Below are 23548 nucleotides of genomic sequence, written 5' to 3'. Positions count from 1 at the left end.
ACTACAGAAAACAGACAAAGTAAAGCTGTGACCGGAGGCTTTTTTCTGCCCACTGATGCATCTTAAAAGCTCTGGAGGCTTTGTTGCAGTACCCTGGTGTAGACACTTGTTATTGTGTACTGCTGGGTAAAGTGCAGCTATTTGCTGAGCTGCAGAAGTTGCTGAGACAGGAGTACAGGATGCAAAAAGTAGGCAGATAAAACACTTCTCTTTATTTGGCCCTGCAGCAGTCAGTACCAGAATGTGTGCATTTTGGTGACTACATCGTAGTAAAGCTGTTGGAAAAAATTGGAGGGAGATGATGATTGAAAAATGCGACATGTGGGTGTGGGACTGGCTTGTTGAGAGAATTGCTGGGTACAGGAGCAAAAGTCATAATGCACAGGGCTTAATCTAGTGAATCTAGGGAAAAAACAGTACTTGGAATCAGAAGTCGTAAAAAAAAAAAAAAAACTGAAATAAGACAAAAGGTTAGAACAGGATTTAATTCTTAGAACCACTTGCCAGAAGAAGTAGCACCATCTCTTCGTGCCAAAAACCGATAATCAGTCGGGGTAAGTTACTGGGGCCTGTCAAAAATAACCAGGTAAGATTCAAAGCTCTGTGCTATACAGAGGTCACAGAAGATGCTCTCATGTGAAGGTTTGACTATGTACAGCAAGGAGTACTGTGTTTACTTTGCAGACAAACTTTTCTGGCTTGTCTGTTGAATCTGTGGTTTGGCCGTCGCCTTGCTTCTTTCAAACAACTAGTTCTGCAGCTGGCTTTTGAGTGGGACATTCCATCAATTACTGTGTTTATTTTTTCTGTAGTGATGTTAATGTGTAGCATTATAACACTTAATAGTAGCTTAATGAACTTCAGACAGCATTATTTTATGAGCAGAGAGTAAGGAGGCCTCTTAATGTTAATTTGCCTCGTTTTTAAATGAACCTCATTAACTGTGATGTTGCTGTTTTGTTACCACCTATAGCATTGTTTATTATTTTTCTCCCTTCTATCTCAATTCAGACTATGTAAAAATGACATTTACTTTGAAGGATTGGTTCTTGTAACTAGCAGACATACTGGGGACGAGAGACCAGGGACAAAGGAATGGAGACCATAATCAATTCATCTTACTGCCATCAAAGCCTCTTGTGCTGTCCCATTTTATCCCTGAAATTCACTTTTTCTTTCCACACGCGTTTCCAAGTAGGCAGCACCACTGTGGGCTGTTCTAGTCTCCCTACTTCTGATGGCTGACGTGGTTTTCACTGATACCCTGTTGCAGAAATACACTAACCTCCTTCTTCCCCAGGTGGTCCTTGTTATCTGCCTTTGTAGCTGTTTGCCTTCTTCCCAAGTTGTGCAACAGTAATCATGGCACCTAGGTAATCCCTGGATTTGCTCTGTACTCATCACAGAGGAAAATTTAACAAATTAGTGTACAAATATGGAAGACTAATGCAACCATTTTGTTTGTAACTGTTCATTATTTGACTTGTATCTGTTTCATAGCTAACTGCATCCTCAATTCTAAGGGAGGTTAGGTTGCAAGTTGGGGCTTTGTAGTTCAGTGTGTGAGCAGTCGCTGAAAGATTAACGCAGCTTTTTTAAAGCCGTTGTTTTAGAGTGATCCAAGTGTTTAATGTACTTCATACACAAATAGTTTAAATGAATGTTTACTGTACTACTGGATGCTTAAGTGCAACAGCAAAAAATTAATATGAGAATGGTGCTCTTATGCATGTAGTATCTGTAGTCAATCTTATTAACGCTTGGCATCAAGCCCCTGATAGCTTGAGGCATCCTGGCCTGTTTTCAACTTTGCATTGATGCTAGCAAGCAATTAAAAAAACAATTTGCATGTTCAAAAAATGTAAAAACATTATCATATGATATTATGATTCGCCTGTCTTATACAAATAGCCTATTTAATAACTGTTGTTGGCTTTTTTACACTAAGTTAAACTTCCTTTCTACAAAATGCTACCTTTTTCTACCTGAATCAAGTCTTTTTTTTTTTTTTTCAATCTTGTCATAAGCCTAACTCTTTAGGTGAATTATCTTATTTTGAGGGACAGTTTGTAGGGCGATTTGAGAACATAAAGTATTGTTTATTATAAATTAGTACTTTGTTTGGTTTTGAGCCTTGTGAAATGACCATAGTTCATATGTTTTTTTCTCTTTTTTTTTCCAAAACCTATAAATGTTCATGTGAATTATAAGAGACTTTATCACACATTTTTCCTGACAGTTTTCTGGACTTGTGGCTGGAGATTAAATAAAATAAATGACTTCATCTCATGCATGGAGCGGAGACCAGTGGAGATAAATAACTGTTGACCTGAGTGCTCCAAATCTTAAAATGTGTTAAATAAACTAAAACCCTTATATAAACACTACAGAACCTTTGAGCAAAAGCTGTCTTGCTACCAGAAAAATGTTGTTCTTTTTTAAATCTGTTTTTGGCATAAGAACAGCTGCAAAGTTGATGTTTTGAGATATTTGGTGCTGAAATGTATGAGTAGTTTTCTTGGCAAACTTGAAGCCGTGCATCTAGATCTGAAACTATTGAAGAGTTTGGTTTTTATACTTGGGAATGAGTTTATCAAAACAGTCTTACTTATTGGAGAGAAAATCATTGCTGGCTTCTCAAAAAATTGTAGGGAAGTTCAGAATTTTACTTGCTATGAAACAAACGTTGCTATCTTTTAGTTAGGACTGTGGAGCTAATGTATAACTTGTAATTTAATTATAAAGCTTTAATGTGCTCAGTGTGCGGTTACAATGTAAAGATGGCTCACTTTTATGAGGATAAACAAGTTCCCATTCTAAAAAACAGATGAAGGTTTCTGCATCTGGGCTGATCTTTGAATAGAAAGTCAGAGCTTTCTAAAGACATCCCAGGGGAGCTCCTGCATTGCCATGTTTGAAGAGGTCACTTTTGTGTCAGTAAAAGAAGACTCCTGGATGGAGTGATTGCTGTTGAACTTTGTCTTACTTTGACTACTGAGATGCAGTTAGTTCACCGTAAGGTGAATAAAGTTTGCTTAAGGTCTTCTGGAGTAAAGGAATTTTGCTCAAATACTAGAGCATGTTGTTAGCAGTTGCACAAGTCCTGCAGAAGAGGAACAGGTTTGATAGGCTTTCATTATTCTTAGCACGACTGCTTTTTTGTATGTACTTAATTCCTCTAAGTATGTGTAACTACTGTTTTATTTCCAATTTATTACTGAATTCTAATTCACTATAGGACTTTTAACGTTAGAAACCTTATTTAGGTTTAAATTAAAAGTAGTCCACGCTTCAATATGTGGTTACTAGTTTCTTACTTGGTTCACAACTTTGTTATAGGCATATAGCTGGTTTTAATTTCAAATTTATGTGAAGTGAAAATAGCCACCGGTTAAAAACAAATTATCGTACTACCTTTTGTATGCACCGTTTCACTTCACAGCTGTTATTCTTCATATACTGTTCACTGTATTTTTGTGAATCACTTTTTTCTAGTACAGCCATGTGAATTCATGAAACTGAGCCCGCTTTCATGTTCCACTCAGTTTTGATGCCTGAAACTGGTGTTGAAATTGGTGATTATTTTCCATCCCAAGGCAGTTACTCAATGACTTCTTGAACTTGTGGAGCCTGGCTTCCTGCAGGTTTGTCCTCCAGCTGATGTGAGCTTAATTCTAAACAGCCCCTCCGTGGAGAAAAAGCTTCAGTAGATGCTTCCGGTGGTGGCCGTTTGATATCCAGTAACTAACAAGTGTTTGCTGCAGCCTGTCCCTCCGGACAGGGCAGGTGTTGGAGTCTCCTGAAAATAGGGCACTGCTCAGCAGAGAAACGAGGAGTGAGAAGCTCCGAGCTGAACCCCGATCATCTCCTGCTTGCAGTGATCGGAGCCCAAGATGTGCTCCAAGGAGGGGACGTGCACATACATGCTTGGGATGTTCTTACAAAGGAAAAGAAAATAGAAATGCAATGTAGGGCTGTAGCTTTTATGTTGGCCAGGGGTATAGGTAGTAATAATCAGAGTAAAGGACTCCTCATTCTTCAGAGTGTTTTATACCTTAATTATTGGAGTTCTGTGCAGCATCATAGGGCTGGTAGCCTCCCTCCCTGTAGGCACTTGCAACTTAAAAAAGCAGTGATGTTTCAAAAGCTATATGTATGTAAATGGAGCAGAGCACAGGATGATGGGTAGATGTACTCATCTGTACATGATGTGGGACGCAAGGAGTTCTCCAAAGAGTGTGGTACTGACCGGCGTGGAAGAGCTGTGCTGTTTCTAATGAAGTCAAATGCTCTTGATACTCATTTCTTCCATTTCCTTAGTCCTAGCTAATGAAATACACTGTGGGGAAGCATGAAGAGTAGACACAACCAAAACAGGGAATTGTGATCAGATTAAAAATAACGAAAGAAAGCAAAACCCAAAAACACAAGTCACAAGAGCATGTGCGGGTTTTTTCGAAGGTTTATTACACGATTGTATCTTAGTATTTCCTTCTATCAATCTGCATGATTAAGGGTTAACTACTTGTTATCAACTGCATGAGCTGTTTCTTTCCCTACAGATGGACTTCTTAATGCCTTTTTGAGATTGTTCCCTAACTTTCTATTTAGTCAGCAGAGAAGAAAAATCTGTTTATTGGTGCAATTCAAATGTGATTGTAGTTCTGAAAGGAAATCTTTTAATTAAAAATGTTCTCCTCTGTTTTCTGGATACATACTGTCTATTTAATGGAGACGACTGCCAAGCTTTGACTTCTTTTGGCAAACACAAGTCTAATTAGCATTTCTGTACCAAATAGAACCTATTTATTTTGAATTTGCAAAAGGAACGTAGGAATTCTTCTTGCTTACAAGGGATTTTTTTTTCTGCCTCAGCAGCAACTACAGTCTTTTCGTCTCATAGCTGAGGATTGCCATACTAACACCTCATTCATAAATGCATTCAGTTGGGATTCTCTCACTAGCTCATTGGCCTAAAATGCTGCCCATATGCTTCTTAAAAAAATAAATAAAACTGTTTTTTTGATGAAGCTTAAGCTATGAAAGGCTAACAGATCAGTGATTTATTAACAAACCAGTGATTTATCGTCTGCATAGCATATCCAGATTTTTTTTTTTTTTTTAAAAAATAGATGAAAATGTTTTTGTTTTAATTTAGTGTAAAATCCAATGCTGCTCCTTAAGGGGATGCATATAGCACAAATAAGTGTGGGGAGGTGTATGAAGATGTTATTTTTAACTTGAATCGTCTTTCCATTCAGAGCTGTATGGAAAAATATGTAGACAAGATAATGAATGTGGTGGCATCATATATCAAATTACGTACACAGATGAGTTACATGGGCAAGAGGTTTTTAGGTGGTCATATTATCAGGCACAGGGGAACAATGCACTTTTTTAACCTGAGAATGTAATTGGAAGTGCTTCAAACTATCAAAAAGCAAAATTATATTAATTCTGTAAACTCGCAGCTAGTTGGGGTCTGACTTTGGTCTGACGTATCTGGATCTGATAGCGCTAGAGCTGCGTGATACCCTTTATTCTTCTGATGATATAGTGCTGTCATCATACATTTTGTAAAATGTAGTTGCATGTAAACTACCCTTAATATTTTGTTTTTTAAAGTCATATGAGAGAAAAACCTTCGGAAAAGTCTATTTTTAACCACTTACGCTGTGATTTACAAACACATGAAGCATGCCTACACTTCTGTAAATAAGCATTCTGACAAACCTAGTGCAATGTGGTGTGTTTTCCTAATAATAGGGTTATTTAAAGGGAAAAATTGGCTAATTAAAAGCAAAATGTGAATGTGGTAAGTTTGCTGCTTCTGTTTCTTTATCTTTGTCATGGGAAGGTCTTAGACTAAGTATTTTCAGCTGTCCTAACAGCTGAAAATGCCACCTATTTCTGAGTGGTTTAGTTCACTGCAGCTCCTACAATGTTTGTCACTTAGCATTTCAGTTGTATAATTTTCAGCACTTTGCTGTGAAGTCTACATAAAAATGAACTTATTCAAAACTGAAGTGTGTGCTAATCAAATATTTTAGTACTGGATTACTGTTTGTGTATTGAATTATGGTATCCCACAGTGTATTTTCTGCAGCAAAGTATGAACTGTCACAGCATGATGTGTTTGTGCAGCTCGGAAATAACTTCTGGCGGTGCCAATTCAGAATGAGCCTCGTTCACATCATTTGGAAACATCTAAGTTTTTTTTAAGAAAAAATACATGGGAAAAAAATATTTGATAACCTGGGAGATCTGTACTTTTTTAGGAAAGTATTGTCCTAAAAAAGAGGTCTCTAGAACAATGTCTTTTGTATCTCTGTCTTTGGGTTCTGTTGCATGGACTGCTGTGTAAAGTATCAGTACAATTTAACAAGCCCTACTTTCCTTTTGCTTTGCTTTTGAAGGACTTAGTAAATATTGAGATGTTTTTGACTGCTAAAGAAGTGGAAGAGTCATTGGAAAGACAAGAGACTATGACTTGCTTGGCTTGGTGTCACGATAACAAATCCAGGCTCAGGAAAATGAAGGTATGAAAATGTAGTGTTGTTAATGTTTTGCTTAAGTAGTGGTTTTCTAAACTACTTGGGTATTTGATGCGGTCAATTCGGTTTAAATTATAGGTCTTGAATGAGGCCTTGTATAAAAGTAAGGACAGTAAGTACAAAATCCACCTTTTAAGGTGTAGGTTTACTGGCGCTAAACTAGCTCACTTGAATGCCAAACCTGAAAGCAAATGTGCTTAGTGTCTTGATGCATGTGAGCCTGTGTGTGTATAGCTCTTTTTGCATCCTGCTGAGAATACAGTTCCTAGTTTACATATGAAGGTATTTTAAGAGTGAGATGAATCAGTAAACATATGTCCTGAAGCTTATCACTGAAAGAAATCTAATACAGATTTGTCTTAATATTTTTGAAGTGTATACATTAAAAAAAAAAAAAAAACACACACGCAACACCTTGAGTAAAGAAATAACCTGTAAGAAATTGAAGTTTCTTGAAAAATAGAAGTCTAATCAAGGAATAAGTGCACTATGTTGTCTGCCGTTGAATACTGTAACCTGAACATGCTGTATATTCATCCCTGCAGTAGGTTTAAATTTCCTTATCCCTTAAATTCTGCATTTTACAATATCCTGTAATCGTTTATGGGGCTTGCAGAAATCTGTTTTATAACTATACTAACCAAAACCCCTGCCTCCTTCAGAGATGTCTTTTTTTAAAACTAAGCACTTTCTTTAACCAAAAATGTTTAAGTGCAGTTAAAGGTAAGCAAAGAGTGACGTTCTGTGTCACTCAGGGTTGCCAAAATGAGAATGAACTGAAGATGGGACACGAAATGAAAACGGCCAGTGATTACTCTAAAGAAAGTGATGATCTCCTTATGGAAACCATTAAAGGAAAACCAGAATAATTGCATAATTATGCTGCTGGGGAAAAAAAAATAAATTATAATCTTAATATGCTAAGCAATATAAGAAATAAAAATCTGAATGTCCTATTTTTTCATCACCAATCTTCAACAAACAAGGAAGGAAAAATCTTCCCCATCCCTCTTCTTGGAAAAAAAAATAATATATATTTCTGCAAGCCCTATTCTTAGTTATTTAAAAATGTAAGGCTGTGAGAGATCAGAGTTGGAAGAAAAGAAGTCCCTATGCTTCTTTCTGAAACACAGACATTTCTTCTGTTTCTGGTTGCTTAGCTACTCATCAGTGTTAATGTTCTAAAACCCAAGCCACCATCTAAAAGTGAGCAAAATCAAAAAATCAAACGATGTTGGCCTGGGAAAGCATGTAGTTCTGTAGTCTTTACAGATGTGAGCCATCTAAACTCTTGTGAATAGCTTCTGTGGAATTGTTTGAAGGTATGAAAAGCTGAAATACGTGCATTATCTGACTGTTCAGGACTTTTTTCTTTCAGTTACACTTGTCTACAGAACTTATAGAGCCATTGACTTGTGGCTTACTTGAAGATTTATTAAAAACAAAAAAAGACTGAAGATTGTTTCTTGGGCTGTGGGTTTTTTGCTGCTGAGATAATCAAAGGAAATACCAAGCCTTAGGATTTGGTATTAAAACCATTTGAAAGTTTGATTAATTTTATTAATAGAAACAAACTTAACTAAAATTCTAAATGAGGCTTTTGTGTGGATCTCAACAAAAGGGAATTTTAACGTAATTCTGTTTGAAAATTCCGAGTAAAGTAGAGAAGAAATTTTTATTCTTTGCTAAATGTACATACAAGTAGAGAAAAATGTGTAAATGGAAAATAATTCTTCTGTTCCTTCAACTATATTTTAACGAGTAACAGAATGCATCACTTACATTCAAATGGCTACATTTCTGATCTTAAAACAAATCACTGAAATATGTGCATTAGTCACCCCAGGCAGTTAGCTGATACAAATTTGGAGTTGCTCAAATTCCTCGTGAAGTCACTGAGGAATTTTGATATTATTGTGCTGACGGACAATAAACAGAAGGCAACTATTCATTACAAGCATGGGGGAAGAGAAAATACACTTGGCAAATGGGGCAGGGTAACTCAAGGAATAAAGTTACTTTTCAAGATTCAAAGGACTTTAGGTTTTGGTTGTGTTCTTAAGGTAATAAAACAGTTGGCTGTGTCCCTATAAAGAAGCATAGTGACTTGTTCTTTTAAGGGGGGCGGGTGGGGAGAATCTGTTTAATTCCATATATTCAAAGTTTTTTATAGATTTTGTGAACTGGTGATGGAATTTGATTTAAAGGGACACGGTCAACTTCATTAGGCTTCAAATTTTACCCTTGTCCCAAAACAGGTAAATGGCACTTGGTTTTCTTGTTTGAAATTTGTCTTCAGCATGGCTTTTAGATGTTTGACAGCAGCAGCAGGATAGAAGTTTGAAGAAAGGGAGGGGGAGAGATGATCACAGTAAGCTAAACTCCGTGCTGCTTTTTATTAGTAGAAGGGGTTCAAAGACTTGTTTCTTCATTGCAGTCTTCTGGGCAGACCTCTCTTGTTTAAATTATCACATAGCCCCAGACTTCTGCTCAATCTGCTACTTTAAACTGTAAGATAGTACTAAGAAGCTAGCCGCCTATTATTCTCACTTGCATCCCACATAATGATGGTTTCAATCATTAGGAAGAAGTTTATCCCTGCTAAGTACTGAAATTTTGAAGGAGGCAGGAGGAGTTTTGTTTGCTTTTAGGGAATTCTGTGCTGATGTCTTGTCCACAAATCAGCATTTCAACGATTTCATGAATGCCTAAAAGCAAGGAAACAAGGTTGCATGTTATTAACACTTTTTGTTGTGCACACATAGTATTTAACATACTGTGCAGTGCAGTTGTGGCACCGTCTAAGACCCTGTCTTGTCTTTAATCTCAGAGTTGTCTGGAGTTCAGCCTAAGGATTCAGGAGTTCATTGAACTCATTCGACAGAACAAGAGACTGGATGCTGTGAGGTATGAAATTAGGATGCTTACCAAACAAATTTCTTAATAAGATGGTATAAGATGGTATAATATTTCATTAGTAACATGTGATTATTACTGCAATACCCAGAAGCGCCACTGCTGCAAAGGATCTTGCTAGCACTGTTGTGATCAGGTTTTGCATTTAAGCTGGGGTTGAATTCTTTGAAGGTGGAACGACACCGTACCTTTTTAACAACTTAGTGTTGTCACTTAAACTCTGCATCTTTTTTACTCCTCAATCAAGGGCTAGGAAGCTATCTGTTTATAAAACAACTGTGTATTCTGGTGATGTGTAATGAACATATTTACCTCAAACTCATTTTCAAGAGGTACAGCTAGCTCCTTATAGGAATTCATTGCAATTTTATCATAAAAATACTAAAATTTTATCATAAAATTTTATCATAAAAATACTAAAAGGTTAATGAAATGCCTATCTCATACTTAATGTTTCATACAACTCTATTGTTATGTGAGGATAACAAGCTATGTTATCCTCTCCCACTCCCTTCCCTTCGTCCTGAATAAAGGAACAAACTCAATATCCTTTTTTACCTCTTTTGAACTTATTCAGTGTTAGGACTTTGAGAACAAGACAACAACACTGCCCAAGGTGATGCGAATGAGTCAGAGAACTAGTTAGACGTAATCACAATCTGACTTCAACCATTAAGATGATCTTCCTGGCAATTTCAGCACATAAGGCAATTTATGCTTTTAAGTTATTGCTAAACACTAAAAATCAGGACCACTAACACCCCAGGATAACGCAGGAAACCAGTTCTGCTGAAATGAGTGAAAGTTTGGTAGTGGGGCTATAAAATGTGTTGATAATTCTTAAAAGCAGTGATCTTGGCAGCACCATAAAATATGATGCAGGTGGCAGAGCTACTGGAGCTTAGACACGGACAAAGGGGAGAAAGGAAGTCACAGCAGGTTCTGGTTTGTAAGAACTTTTAAACCTAGGGTGAGATGACAAGTTTTAATGGCCAGACTTGATGCTTCTTTAATGCATCAGGATGATAACACTGTTGTACCTGAACATTTCCATGAAGTTTGATGTTAAGGGATTTGCAAGTCATACTGCCTTTAAAGCTGTGCTAGAAATGGAAACCGGCTGGAGGCTTGTATTTTGTGGAAAAGCTCCTTTTTGATCAGAGGAGTGCAGAGCTATAGGAAACATATCGAATATCATAACATAACCATAGACTGAAAAGCGTTCTAGCTCAGTTGTCTGCTGTAGATGGAGAAATTCCTCTGCACGGTGAACCAGATGACTTCGTTTTAATAAAATGGGTGAGAGAGTCTTAGTTTAAAAATGAAAACAGGAAAATGCAGTACAACTTTGAGAGGTCAGTCTAATGCTAACACCTACACCAAAATGGCTTGCCTTTTGTTTTTAAGGGGTTATTACGGATTGTTACTTCTAATTTTGTTCATACCTCGTGTTTGCTTTGAGCTACCTCACATCATTACTACTTTGCCCTACTTGCACCTAAACGATCATTGTTTTGGCCGCACCCAAATGTGCAATCTGATAAAACTGCAGCTAATTTTAGCATGTTAATAATTTGGAGGGGAGGACCTACGTGCTGTCACTTAGAGGTGTGCGCATACCCTTTGGTAGAGCTCTCAATCCTAAGGAATTAAGTCAGGTACAGATGAAAAGGGTGAGAGACTCAACTGCTTGGTCTGTTTTCTGAAGCCCATTGTGCTCTTTATCCAATGAATACTGTGCCTCTGTGCCTTTAGCTTTACTCTCTTTTTGCCTCTTTGCCAAATGTGCAGTCATGCATCTTAACAATAAATAGTCCATGCTCTAAAAACTGTTTTCTTTGAGCTGCAACTTCCTTATGTAGCTTGGAAACCAGAGCTGAAATAAGGAGATGGGCTGAGAATTAGGACAAAGAATTAAGGTCATTCTGTATTATATTTTTACTCAAAATTTGTTTCCTTCTGTTTCTTTTTCCTTATAGAAATAGTAAAAATTTGCTAGCTGTCACCCTCAGCATTTTAGGACCCAGTGCTCTTGACATGGGATAATTTGTACTAACATAGGCTTTTATTGTTTTATGGCTCCTCCTTTTTACCTTTGGGGCTTTCTTTCCGAATGTCTATTAAAACATATCTAGGTCCTCTGAGATTTAAAACCTACAGGTCCTACCTACATTGCAAATAAATTTCCAAATATTGTGTCAGTAGGGATAAGGCACATATATTCCACACGTCTATTGAAATTCAGGGTCACCGTATATTTTATACTTGGCAGTTATAACTTACCAGTGGTAATAATGCTGCTTTAACTTTTTAACTTCTCATAAATGTAAAAGGAGCTGCTGAAGGCCTTCTCAGTTCACTCTTTAACAGGATAAGTTTTGATAATTTTGTACTTTGAGTTCAGCTTCTCAATGCTGTCCTTTTAAAGAATATGGCTAAAAAATGTTAGCTTTTGCCATTACATTCTACTTTGTTTCAAAATAAATGTCTAACGAGTAAGGCAATATATATTTTAGAAAGGGGTAGCATAAATCTTGTTGCTTATAGCAAACTGTTGCAACTGGTGTTTTTATTAGCCTGCTTCTGTTAAGTGCCTGCAGCGGGATTCTTTCAGTATTGTGTCCGAGGTGCAATAAATAGGTCAGGCATCCATTAGAAAGCAGAGAAAGAGGCTGTTTACCAAGTAGTTTCCTGTATGAGTGGAACTCGGGAGAGCTGACATTTTGTTGAAACGCAGCTGGTGTTTAAATAAGTTTGAAAGCTTTGCTTACTGCCTGCTGAGAACCTCTAAAGTGGCATCCTGCTTTTAGGATAAAATGGATGTGAGCCTTAAAAATATATGTTTTATATAATAAGTGTTTGAATTGCTGTAGCTTTTTAGAATATATGTACAAACCGACCTTGCTCTAAGGTAGCTTAGCAGAGTGGTCTTGAGAGAGTTTGTTTTGAGAATGTACAAAAACTACTACTTTAATACAAAGAGTAAATCACTTCTGCTTAAGTACATCACAAAGTTTTTTGTAGCCTCGTATGATCAGCCTTTAACTCCTACAGTCTCTCCAGGTTTTTGGAAAGCTCATATCTATTGCGGTAGCAGCGGATGGCCGATGGTGCTAATTGCACGCTTTCAGGGCTGTCACTAACCTCAGTCGGGAAAATCTGAGAGCATTCTGCTACTTTGCTTTCATGGGAGGCTAGAGATGCACATTCTTAGCCAAGGCTTAACAAAACATTCTGCACACTTTTTCTTAGGACATAAAGGAGAAAAGTAGTAAAAGAAGAAGAAAAAAAAAGCTGGTGTTGTACAGAGAAGGAGAAAATGGCCACAGTCTATTAAATTTCAGTGTACTTACCTCATGCAAGAGTGTATATATACAGTTTGTTCCTTCATCTCCATCTCCTTGAAGGGAGAGGGGATGGGGTTTGAACAGTTGCATAAAAATAATTACCAATTAAAAAATACTTTTGAGTGCTTTGATTATAAATTTTGCTAGTAGTCACGGTGGTCTCTGAGATACGGGCATTCAGGCATGGGTCAAAAAGACTGAGCAGAAAGAACAAGTCCTTCCTTGAAAACACCCTATGTTTGTGTTCAGTTATTGATTCTTCCTGATAAATACTTCAAGTATTCAGGCATCTAGAGATGCTCACATATTCCATAGCTTAAAAGCTTTTTAAAAATCACTGTACACTTACAAGACAGACTATAAGTCTTAGTCTTCATAAATACCCTTTCCTTTTTGGGTTTGTCAAGTACACTGCTAGCTGTTCCTCCAGCCCAAGGAGGCGTCGCAATTTCAAACAAACAGAAGATGACTTAGTCTCTGTAGAGTTTACAGAAATCGCTCTGGGATTTGAGGAAAGGAAAAAACTTCCTGCCTATTACTTTGATCTGTCACAAGAATTCAGTTAGTGGTTTCAACGATGGTCCACTGATAATCATTAAAAAAAATGTAGCCCACTGCTGTAGCTATACTGACTAATATGTGCTAGTGGTGCTAAAATCATTGTAAATAAGTATTCTGAGGTTCATATACACCTCCAAGAGCATAACGTTTGGATAAGGATAGAGAAAAGAAGAACAGCAGAATGAAAAGGGAAGGGGTAAAGAATGACACGAGAGCAAATAAGGCGTTATTTAAACATTCTGCAGTCACAAGTACTCATAGTACTGCTTCTTGCTTCCCAATGTTTAAAAAAAAAAAAAAAGTGTTGTGAATTAACAAACTTGCTTCTCTTCCTAAAGGCTATCTTACTTCACTTTTACTTCTGTTTGCTGGCAGTCAGGGGATAAAGTCAGTCCAGACATCAGCATCTCAAGCCTTATGGGAAGACTTCCTTGTTTTATTAAGGGGCGGAGACAGCAGGGAAAGTCAGGAGGTGAAAACTAACAGAAGGTCACTTTAGAAAACCTAATTCCTTCTGGCTGAACCCCAGAAGGCCTCCACACCGCAATTTGTTCAGGATTTTTCAAACGATTGAAGTATTGGGTTGCTGAGCGCTTCTCACTTGAAAGGCTAGCACCCATGTAGTGGGGTTTTTTATACACACAGCAAAATATTTATTCTAGCCCTTCTTGAACACGTGCGTTGTGTGGCCAGTATTTGCGTGTTGCAGCTCAGAGCCCTCCTGGAAGGGGGATGTGAGAGCAAATTGTCAAGGCCTGACAGGGAGAAGGACCGCAGTGCTAGCAAGGATGGTGCAAAGCCAAAGTACCGCTTCTGTTTAACATCACGGAACACAAGTGCACAGTGATCATTTTAAGATGACTTTTCTTCTCCCTCATGAGTGTGCACACAGACATTTAGTTCAGCTGGTAGGTCTGAATTTTTGCTTTCCCTGAGCTTTCTTTAAATGGCTCTTGCTTTCATCTGCAGGGCTGCACAAACGCTTTAGCTCTCTTCCAGCGTGTTCACCCTGCCTCGGCTCTGCTCTCAAGCCACGGATTTTGTACTTCTGCTCTCATACCAGTAATCACCTGGGGAGCAATATTTACATTCCTGAATTGCTCACCCAGAATAGGAAACTGAGTGGAAACAGTCTGTCCTGCATAACTTCCCCTGCTTCCTGCCTTGGGTGGGAGAGGAAGTAGGAGCTCTGAAACACTGCTAAAGAGCCTGTTCTCGTGGTATTGGTGACCCAGTCACCGCGAGTGGAAGACAGCTCTTTAAGTTCTATCTAGATCTTTCTTTTTTTGAATTCAGCCCATGAATTGGACAATTAAGGAACACCATATGCTTCTAAAACAATTTGTACTTTTCTAAAAGATCTTAAAAGATTTTTTAACAAGTTTAAAAAGAACAAACACTCACCAGAGTGCTTCAGAGATGACTTTGTGGCTTCCCTGTAATACAAACTAGGGAGAAATACAGCACAGGGAAGACTTTTCTGCACTTAGGCAATGCCAGAAATTCAATACAGAGCTGATTCTGTACTCAGGCTACTATGCAACGTCTGCGCAGCACTGAAAACAGGCTTTTGGCAGAAAAGCTGAACTAATCATCCAGTTTAAAGGCTGGAGGGTTCTCCCGCAGACTTAATCTCCAACTTGAAAGTTGACGATGTTAAAAAGACTGCATAGGGAAGTTACCATACAGCATTTTAAAGTAGTCAGCCTTATCTGATAATTCTCTAGTTTCTTGGTATTAGTGTTGTGGAATATGTGAATTTCTTTTTGCTTGAAAGATATTGATAGTAATTCTGTCACTTCCCGCAAATATCCAAGTTTTCAGTCTCGTGCATCTCTTAAGAACAAGTTCACACTGATTATAGGTTACGCTTGTATTTCCCAGGCAAAAAGTAAGAAGCTGCTACTAAGAAGCTTATTTTGTTGCATTACCCTACAATTTCTAGTGGTCTGTACAGAAAGTGACACTGCCTTCTAGCCTGTACCAAAAAATCACTTACTCAAAAGCAAGCATTCTCCCAAATGTCAGTATAAACAAGATAAAATCAGAAGTGTTTAAAATTTTTACTGGTTTGTAATACCTGGTTATCAGACCACATTCCTTTTTGCAAGTGTTTGCAAAAGGAGTGTGATGCATTGAGCTTGCATAAATGGAGACATTTCTTCTAATGGTCACGGACATGTCATTCTGGGTGTAGGTGAGGTTAGACTTCGTGCTACAGTAGAAAGTTCTGGTTTCTAAAAAAATTACAGTATAAAATTGCAAATGTTTAAAGTCATTCTTGCATTCCCATTTGTAGGACACTTTTAAAGCCCTTAAGTGCACCACGTTTTTGATTTTGTGTATTGGGAGTAGAATCTAGAGTTTTTCTCTGAACTCTAACATAACTATATTCATTTACTTGATTTAGAAGCAAACGTATCTAAAAGGTCTAAATTCTGTATTTCAGACATGCAAGGAAGCATTTCAGTCAGGCTGAGGGAAGCCAGCTGGATGAGGTTCGACAAGTGATGGGAATGTTGGCCTTTCCTTCAGACACTCATATCTCCCCCTATAAGGTAATATTATGCTTGAAATTCACTGATAGAGTGGAATAATAAAACATACTTGTAATTCTTTCCTCACAGGAGAATGTAGTGATAATCTGTAGATAAAATAGGTTTTTTAGTTCTTCTTTTTAAAATCTGTCTTTATAGTCCTTAATTTTAATACCAATGCTTGCCTTTATATTAATGCAGATAGTACTTGTATAGTTGCAGTTGGATCTTAATAATAACACAATCTCAGCACTGAAGATTGGGGACCGGAAACATGACATGCAAATATACAGCAAGAGACAGAAGATGGGGAAGTAAAAGGAAAAAAGAAAAAAGATATTAGGCTGTAGCCTTAATACACTAGCAGTAGTTCTTTATTGAACTCAAATTAATGTTCTTGTGGTTGTGATGAAGAAGGATCATTTGGATGATCTGAAAAGAGTATTTCTAATGCTTAAAGGGGTTCATTTATTTGAGTTATACAAATTAATATAGGTATTAGTGGTAATAACTACATCTGAATTTGAATTAAATAAAATTCATAGGCAGTTACTGTTCTTACAGATAGCAAGTTTATTCTGTGATCATGTGCTAATTCTCTTCAATTTCTTTTAATGTTGTATTGGAGGCAGAAGGTAGGCAAGAGTAGAGCTGGCAAAGCAAGACAAGAATCCTGTGAAATGCCATGCCAATATGTGGCGATGTCAATATAAACATGTTTTTTAAACAATTGATGCTGAAATCAATGGTTTAAAACCAAACAGAATTAATATCAATTTCTTTGCTAATCCTGGAGTCCCAGAAGGATCCTGGTATTTTGTATTCTACGTATGATCACAGAATCATCTAGGTTGAAAGAGACCTCCACGATCACTTAGTCCAACCTCTGACCTAACACTAACAAGTCCTCCACTAAACCATATCACCAAGCTCTACATCTAAACATCTTTTAAAGACCTCCAGGGATGGTGACTCAACCACTTCCCTGGGCAGCCCATTCCAATGCCTAACAACCCTTTCGGTAAAGAAGTTTTTCCTAATATCCAACCTAAACCTCCTGTGGCGCAACTTTAGCCCATTCCCCTTCGTCCTGATAAAAGAACATAGATGATGTAAAAGACTGGATGTAAGGCAGCTTTTATTGCTTTGCTAGTTAAAGAAATAGGCAGGAAATAACCAGCACTTGAAGCAGAATAGAGGATTTTAGATGGAATGTTTCAGTGAGAGAGAGCAAGGAAAAAAGCTAGTATTGTTTCACATACAGCCATCCTTTTGGAACAAATTTCCTACTATTCTTTATGAATCTGATGTAAAAATTCTAGTTTATGCAAGTTATGGTTTTGGTCCTCTAATAATTACTTAGATAAAACAGAATCAGTCTAAGCTTGTTTGGAGATACTTTTAGCATGTTGACTGCGAGTTGTGTGCGTAAATGGCTCCTTAAAATAGCTTTAAGTAGAATTACTTTTAAATCAATGAAAAGACATCTCTAACGAATTGATTTTTGTTAACCCGGGGGAAGAAGGTTCTTTACAACCAATTAAATGAACTTTCTCCAGCTTGTTGTCCTGTCTTTTAGTACTTGAGGAAAACTTGTAGAAAGATGGACATTTTAGTGTTGTGGAAAAACAAGCTAGTTTCTTTTGATATTTTGTGAACACGCTTGTGTAGCTCTGGCTAGAATTATTCCATCTGGGCATTTAGTGACTGCTTTTGTGTCCGATCACCTAGGCTCTCAGTCATAGGATTTTCTTGATCATTTGTGGTACTTTTGCTCGTAATTAGGGATCTAATTTAGACTCTTCTCAGAAATTGCCTTAAGGTCAGAACAAAAGCTAGAACTCTGGGAACATTCCGGTCCTAGATGGGGCATTTGATAGAGCAAACAGTTATGCAGTCTGGTGGCAGAAATAATGCTTTTTGCTTTAGTAAGTGCATACACATTTCTTGCCTTAACTCTTGCCTACATCCGTATGAGTTCTCAGCCTCAGTTTTCCTTGTAGATTTGCAGCATTTAGAGCCAAGCAAGTGTTTCCTTACAGATTCTACAGGATTCTTTCCTTCCCCATGCATTTACATCTAAATGTTCTTCTGCTGCTTCCTCGTGTCATGTCACCTCTTCCTTTGTGCTGTTTTTCTTTTTTTCACTGTAGACCCACAGTTGGTCCAACTGTTTCTGAGACATTTTCCTTTTATCTCTTATCTAGTATTCCTGGTGGTTTTGCATCTTCGGTGTAGTTCCACTCTCCAAATGCTCGTCAGAAAAACAAACCAGGACTGGTTTGAGCTGCATCTGTTCTCTACCTTTTTTTAAACTGGGAACATCTTTAGATAAAAATAAAACCCCGAAAATGTCAACTTTGCAGATCCTGTCTCCAGTCCAATAGTCATTTTGCCTCTGTTCATGGAGACACAATTTCATTCTGTATTAACACTTAAAAGTTATATGTAAACCAGTTCTCCACACTATTCAGGTAGCTCTGTTGTTAGTTACAGAAGGGATGGAGAAATTTCTGCACTTAGGTCATTCCAAATCCACTCTAGCACTTCCCTAAAAGCTGGCCTTTTTCAGTTCTGCAACATATTTCCTAAGTTTCTTTCAAATGTAGTTCTTTTAACATGTAACTTTAAAATAACGATGAAAGACTTATTCATAAAATACCCTTATATATATATATATATATATATATATATATATATATATACACACACACCTTTATATATATGTATTATATATATATATATGTATAATCTCATGCCAGTCTGATCTTTCTAGGGTGGGGGAATTCAAGAGTACAGGTTACAAGAGAAGGTGGTGCTGGAGTCCATCCTTCTTCAGTCTATTTTCTTGCATGAGCAGCAAAGTAAGGAGAGGTAGAGAGGGCGGAGGTGGTACAGAGTGAAGCATGAAGACTGATGTCTGCATCACAGTGATGTCACTGCCTAGTTACTTTTGGTATAATGTGTTTTGAATTCGCTGCTGCTCTCTCTGTGTGTTGTCTGACATTAAGTCTTTAAATAACTTTCTTTAAAAACATGCTTAATACACTAAAAATACTGTTTCTTCTAGCTGTCTCCGAGTGTAGAATGTGCAGTTGATAATATTAAGCTTATTTCTAAGAGTGGTCAGCACTGCCATTTCTCATAACAAAAACTGCAGGTTATGGATACGAAGGAGGAAAGGAAAAGGTCTTTACCTGTATATAGGAAATATCACAAGTATATCTTCAGTCTTCACTTCCTACATGACTCTGTGGGCTTAGTTTTTTTTTTTTTTTTTTTTTTTTTTTTTATAAGCTACATTAACTACTGTTCCCCGTTCTTTAGGGTAATTCTCAGCATTACAATATGTATTAATTCTGTCCTTAAATGCATAGCATCCTTTAACCTGGAGTTGTGCCAGCTCTTCGATTTAAAACCCTTCTTCCCCTCAGAAGTGATATGAAGTTCTGTAAATACATACATACATATATATATATATAGTACATCACAAAGAGGTATCAGTAGAATTAGCCCAAGTTGAGGTAAAAAATAAAAAGCTTCTAATTATTCAACAGACGTTTGCCCACTATGATGTTGGTGCAGAGGCTGTAGAACAAACATCCACATGCTAATGTTGCTTCATAAGTAGACTGGCATTCTAGAAAGGAAAAAAGAAAAGCCTTACTGGGATTTACGTACCTTAATTAGAGCACTGGATAGATGGGGAAGTGGGGGAGGGTGGATACAACACTTAAATCTGCAATTAGATCGCTTTTCATAGAGCAAAGAGCATAGGTACAGAACGCTTATCGCAGAATCATTTAATTTAAACATAGTTGTGTTTGCTGTAAAAGCTAAAGCATTTTCTTTGAGCTAAGATCTGATGGCATTAGAAGCTCATGTGCACAAATATGAAAAGTAAGTTTGGAGGTAGAATATCAGTCATCTATTTTATGTAATAATCGATTTAAATTTCTAAAAGTTAGTGTTAAAAGGTCCTTTCTAAACAAGTACCCTCATGCTGTGCATTAACGTGTATACTTTTAGTTCGTAATGGATTCAGTCTGGTGAGTTCTGTACAATTTACCCCTTCCAGGACAACTAGATTAAAAACAACTTACAGCTGTGGTGTTTTTTTTAACAGGATCTCTTGGACCCTGCTCGATGGAGAATGCTGATCCAGCAGTTTAGATATGATAACTACAGACTACATCAGCTGGGAAACAATTCTGTTTTTACTATAACACTCCAGGCAGGCCTTTCAGCTATAAAAACACCGTATCCTTTAATGCACATACTGCCGGCGAGCACAGAAATGGTTTTTCTTCTACGAATGCTTTTCAGAGAACTCAAAGGGGAAATCTGGCATTTAAATATTTTTATTCATGAGTTTAAGTGAAGTATGAATTGGCCTCTATTAAATTAAGGGCAGATGGTAATAAATGGTATTACAGGTTAAAGAAAGGGGGTAGTGGAGGTGGAAAAAAAATTAAGTGCAATCTATGCTGTTTTCATACTAGGCCATCTTTCCATCTGTCCTAAGATAATATACTTGCAAAAGTTGGTGAGCTGGATCAGAACTGTGATTTTTTAAAAATACTTACAAATTTATCCTGTTTGGTTTCAATATGAATATTCAAATATATTCTGCATCCTTGGAAACTGAGGTTTCCTACACACTCTGGTGTATTAGAGAAATACTGATGCTACTGACATGCTTTAGAGTGGAAGGTCGACCTGTGGAGTGTGGCTGTACTTTTTTGCTCTCTTGTTTTTTTGAAACCAAGCACTTGATTTTTATATGTATATATGAAACTTGAATAGTTAAGTACATTCTATAACCTGTGTTATATTGCACAATTTACTGCCTTTCTAATGTATTTAATTAAACTAATTCATGTTGCATTCTTTGGTTGTGCCTTAACTTGCCGTTAAATAGACAGTGTTATAAAGAGGACGGGAGTTCAAAAAACCCAGACTGCCCTGTGTGTAGCAAATCCCTGAACAAGCTGGCTCAGCCTCTGCCTATGGCACATTGTGCCAACTCCCGACTAGTCTGCAAGATTTCGGGGGATGTAATGAATGAAAATAATCCTCCTATGATGTTACCAAATGGATATGTCTATGGATACAATGTAAGTGTTGAAATCCATGACTTTCTGAAGTGGTCACAGGAACTTCCTAATAAAAATAAGCTTTTAAACTTTGTTTGGCAGACAGAAGCATCATCTCTATTAGCAGAAGATACGTAACTTTTAACAGTAATTTTTAAGGGACTATATGTGATAAAATTGTTTTTTAAAGAAACTAATGTATGATTGAATGCAGGAGTTGATAGCATGATATCAAATGGCAATGGAAATTTTCTCTTCTGGAGTGTGTTAATACAGAGTAAGTAACTTTTGTGGACAAATATTTTGACCTCAGGGTATAACTTTTTTTTTAAAAAATGTTACTTACTAAACAGTTAAGTAATGTTTTGAATTACTGATGTTTTGGCTTTCTGTTGTGAATGTTATCTTTTGATTTCACTCTTTTCTAGTCTCTGCTTTCTATTCGTCAAGATGACAAAGTAATTTGCCCAAGAACCAAAGAAGTCTTCAACTTCTCACAAGCTGAGAAAGTCTACATCATGTAGGTCCGTAAAACACACGTTGAAGTGCCGCTGGAATTTTGACACAGTGTATATTGGCATACCCTGTAAAGGGGGGGGCCTTAATGTGTGGCAAAGAAGCAAAACCTGCCACCTTGGCGATCAGACCTGTCGGTGGCATTAATTGTTTCTTGCGACCAAAGATCAATGAGCAACAATAAACACTCGTTTAAAAAAAAAAAGAGAGAGGAATTATGACTTAAGTTTGTACTTGAATAAAAACAAAAACAAATTTTGATTGTTAAGGTTTTGTAACATAAGGTCAAAAATTGGACTCTTCTCAAAAGTACTTTCATCTTCTAAAGGATAACTTTCTTTAAAGATGGACACTTGCACTGGGGGAAAAGTTGCAACAGATTTGAAACTAAATCCATTTTTCTTCCCTCTTCTTCACAATTGTCCAAGACCCTTTTGTTATGAAAGATTTCAGTACCACAAATATGTTCTCCTTTAAGCTCCTCTTTGCCTTCTTTATGATCCTCTCGTGAAGTAATCATGAACATGAATAATCATGAACATGAATCATGTAACTTATTTCCATGGGAAGATATTGATGTCATTGACACAAGACTGGCTTCTCTGGAGGATCAACTAGGGACTGGTTTGAAGGAGTATGAAGTCTTTTTCCAAACCCAAATATTTTAAGGAGGTTGCATAAGTATCAAGAGGAACCGAGAACATTTCAGGCAAAATCCAATGCTTGTTTAAATGTTCTTTTTCCAGTCTACCATAGTGTTAAAGTCCTTCTAAAGTTATTAGTTATGTGCATAGGGTTCAATATGAAATCATTAGTGCTACTGCCTTATTTCTTGCTTTGAGAATGTACTCACATGAAAATGAGCTGGTATTCTTACGTGTTGGGCGAAGTTTTCTGAAGATGCCTTGCAGGATGATTACATAATTTTAGGGTCTAAATAGTATTCATTACTGAAACTAATAGTTCAATTTTACTGACTACGGAACACATCCTTATGACTTTTGAAAAGAATTAAACCATTGTAGTTTAAACAAAACCATATTGTAGAGGTTTGTATTTAGCGCTTATTTTTGCATGTTGATGTTGATTAGCTAATAAAAGATTGTAAATGTAAAACATGTTAATAAAAATTGTTTTCCATTCCTTGATTATATAAAATAAGAAAGTTGCTTTGTATTTAAACATAAAAAAAAAAATCTTTATAAGGGTCTCAAAAAGAATACAACTGCCATGTGTCTTTTACTGTTCTGCAAGATAAATTATAAATAAGAACACCTCAGTCAAATATCTATTTTTGATTTAAACCCTTCATGAACCATACACCGAAGTCTACGTTCCTGTCAATTCTGTCACTTCCTACAAGGTTCCCTAATGTCCTGGAGATCTTCTGTTAAAATGATTTTGTGGGAGATGCTAGATATGAGGTTTTGATGTATCACTGAGTGCTTTAAAGGAAGCTACAACAAATACTGGAGAGACCACAATTTTACTTAAAGATTACAAAAATATAAACAGATTGTATGTATCTGCTACTCTGAATCTGTAAATACCTCCAATAAGGTATGTCTTCAAAGGTCCCCTTTTCAATAAGCATACATTATTGATGCTTCTGAACTGGTAGATCTGGAACACTGCAGAGCTGTCAGTTTGGCGGAGAGCAGATTTTCTTGTGCTTGCTGCTGGAAGTGTCTTGTTTCCCTCTTCATTTTCTGAAGTGGCAGATACAGGTGACTCCTGCTTTGTTTTTCTTCTTAGATGGAGACAGATGATGGGAGCTTGCATCAGTAACTGGAGTAATTGGCTATCAGTTAAGCACTAACTGATTTCTTCCTTCCTGTTGATGCAAGAGCAGAAGCATCATCAACTCAAATGTGCCCCGGGGAGCAGCATCGCTGAAATCCAAATGGAGCAGCATCCATTTTTCCTTTGGTTGACTCTGCACAGCATCATAGCAGGAGAAGGGCAAGGAGAACTTTTAAGAATGGCAACCTCACTTCTCCCTGCTTTGCAGAAATGCATAG

At 37.1% G+C, this 23548-nt stretch overlaps 1 protein-coding gene across 7 annotated transcripts in view; it reads left to right on the top strand.

The window, feature by feature from the left end:
- MAEA (macrophage erythroblast attacher, E3 ubiquitin ligase) overlaps window positions 1–22643 on the top strand; it is a 50450-nt gene extending 27807 nt beyond the window's left edge. For all 7 annotated transcript variants that reach the window (XM_040554457.1, XM_040554464.1, XM_040554462.1 and 4 more), the window contains exons 4-9: window positions 6417–6539; window positions 9385–9461; window positions 15828–15936; window positions 20042–20175; window positions 20837–21032; window positions 21440–22643. In XM_040554457.1, the coding sequence (XP_040410391.1) occupies window positions 6417–6539; window positions 9385–9461; window positions 15828–15936; window positions 20042–20175; window positions 20837–21032; window positions 21440–21535 (735 nt within the window). In that variant the 3' untranslated portion in view covers window positions 21536–22643. The remainder of the gene's footprint in view (window positions 1–6416; window positions 6540–9384; window positions 9462–15827; window positions 15937–20041; window positions 20176–20836; window positions 21033–21439) is intronic.
- Window positions 22644–23548: the final 905 nt, after the last annotated feature.

Source organism: Cygnus olor, chromosome 4 (assembly GCF_009769625.2).
Source record: "Cygnus olor isolate bCygOlo1 chromosome 4, bCygOlo1.pri.v2, whole genome shotgun sequence".
In the NCBI taxonomy this organism is placed as follows: domain Eukaryota; kingdom Metazoa; phylum Chordata; class Aves; order Anseriformes; family Anatidae; genus Cygnus; species Cygnus olor.
Note: the sequence above shows the minus strand (reverse complement) of the source record. Positions and strands in the feature narration are given on the sequence as shown.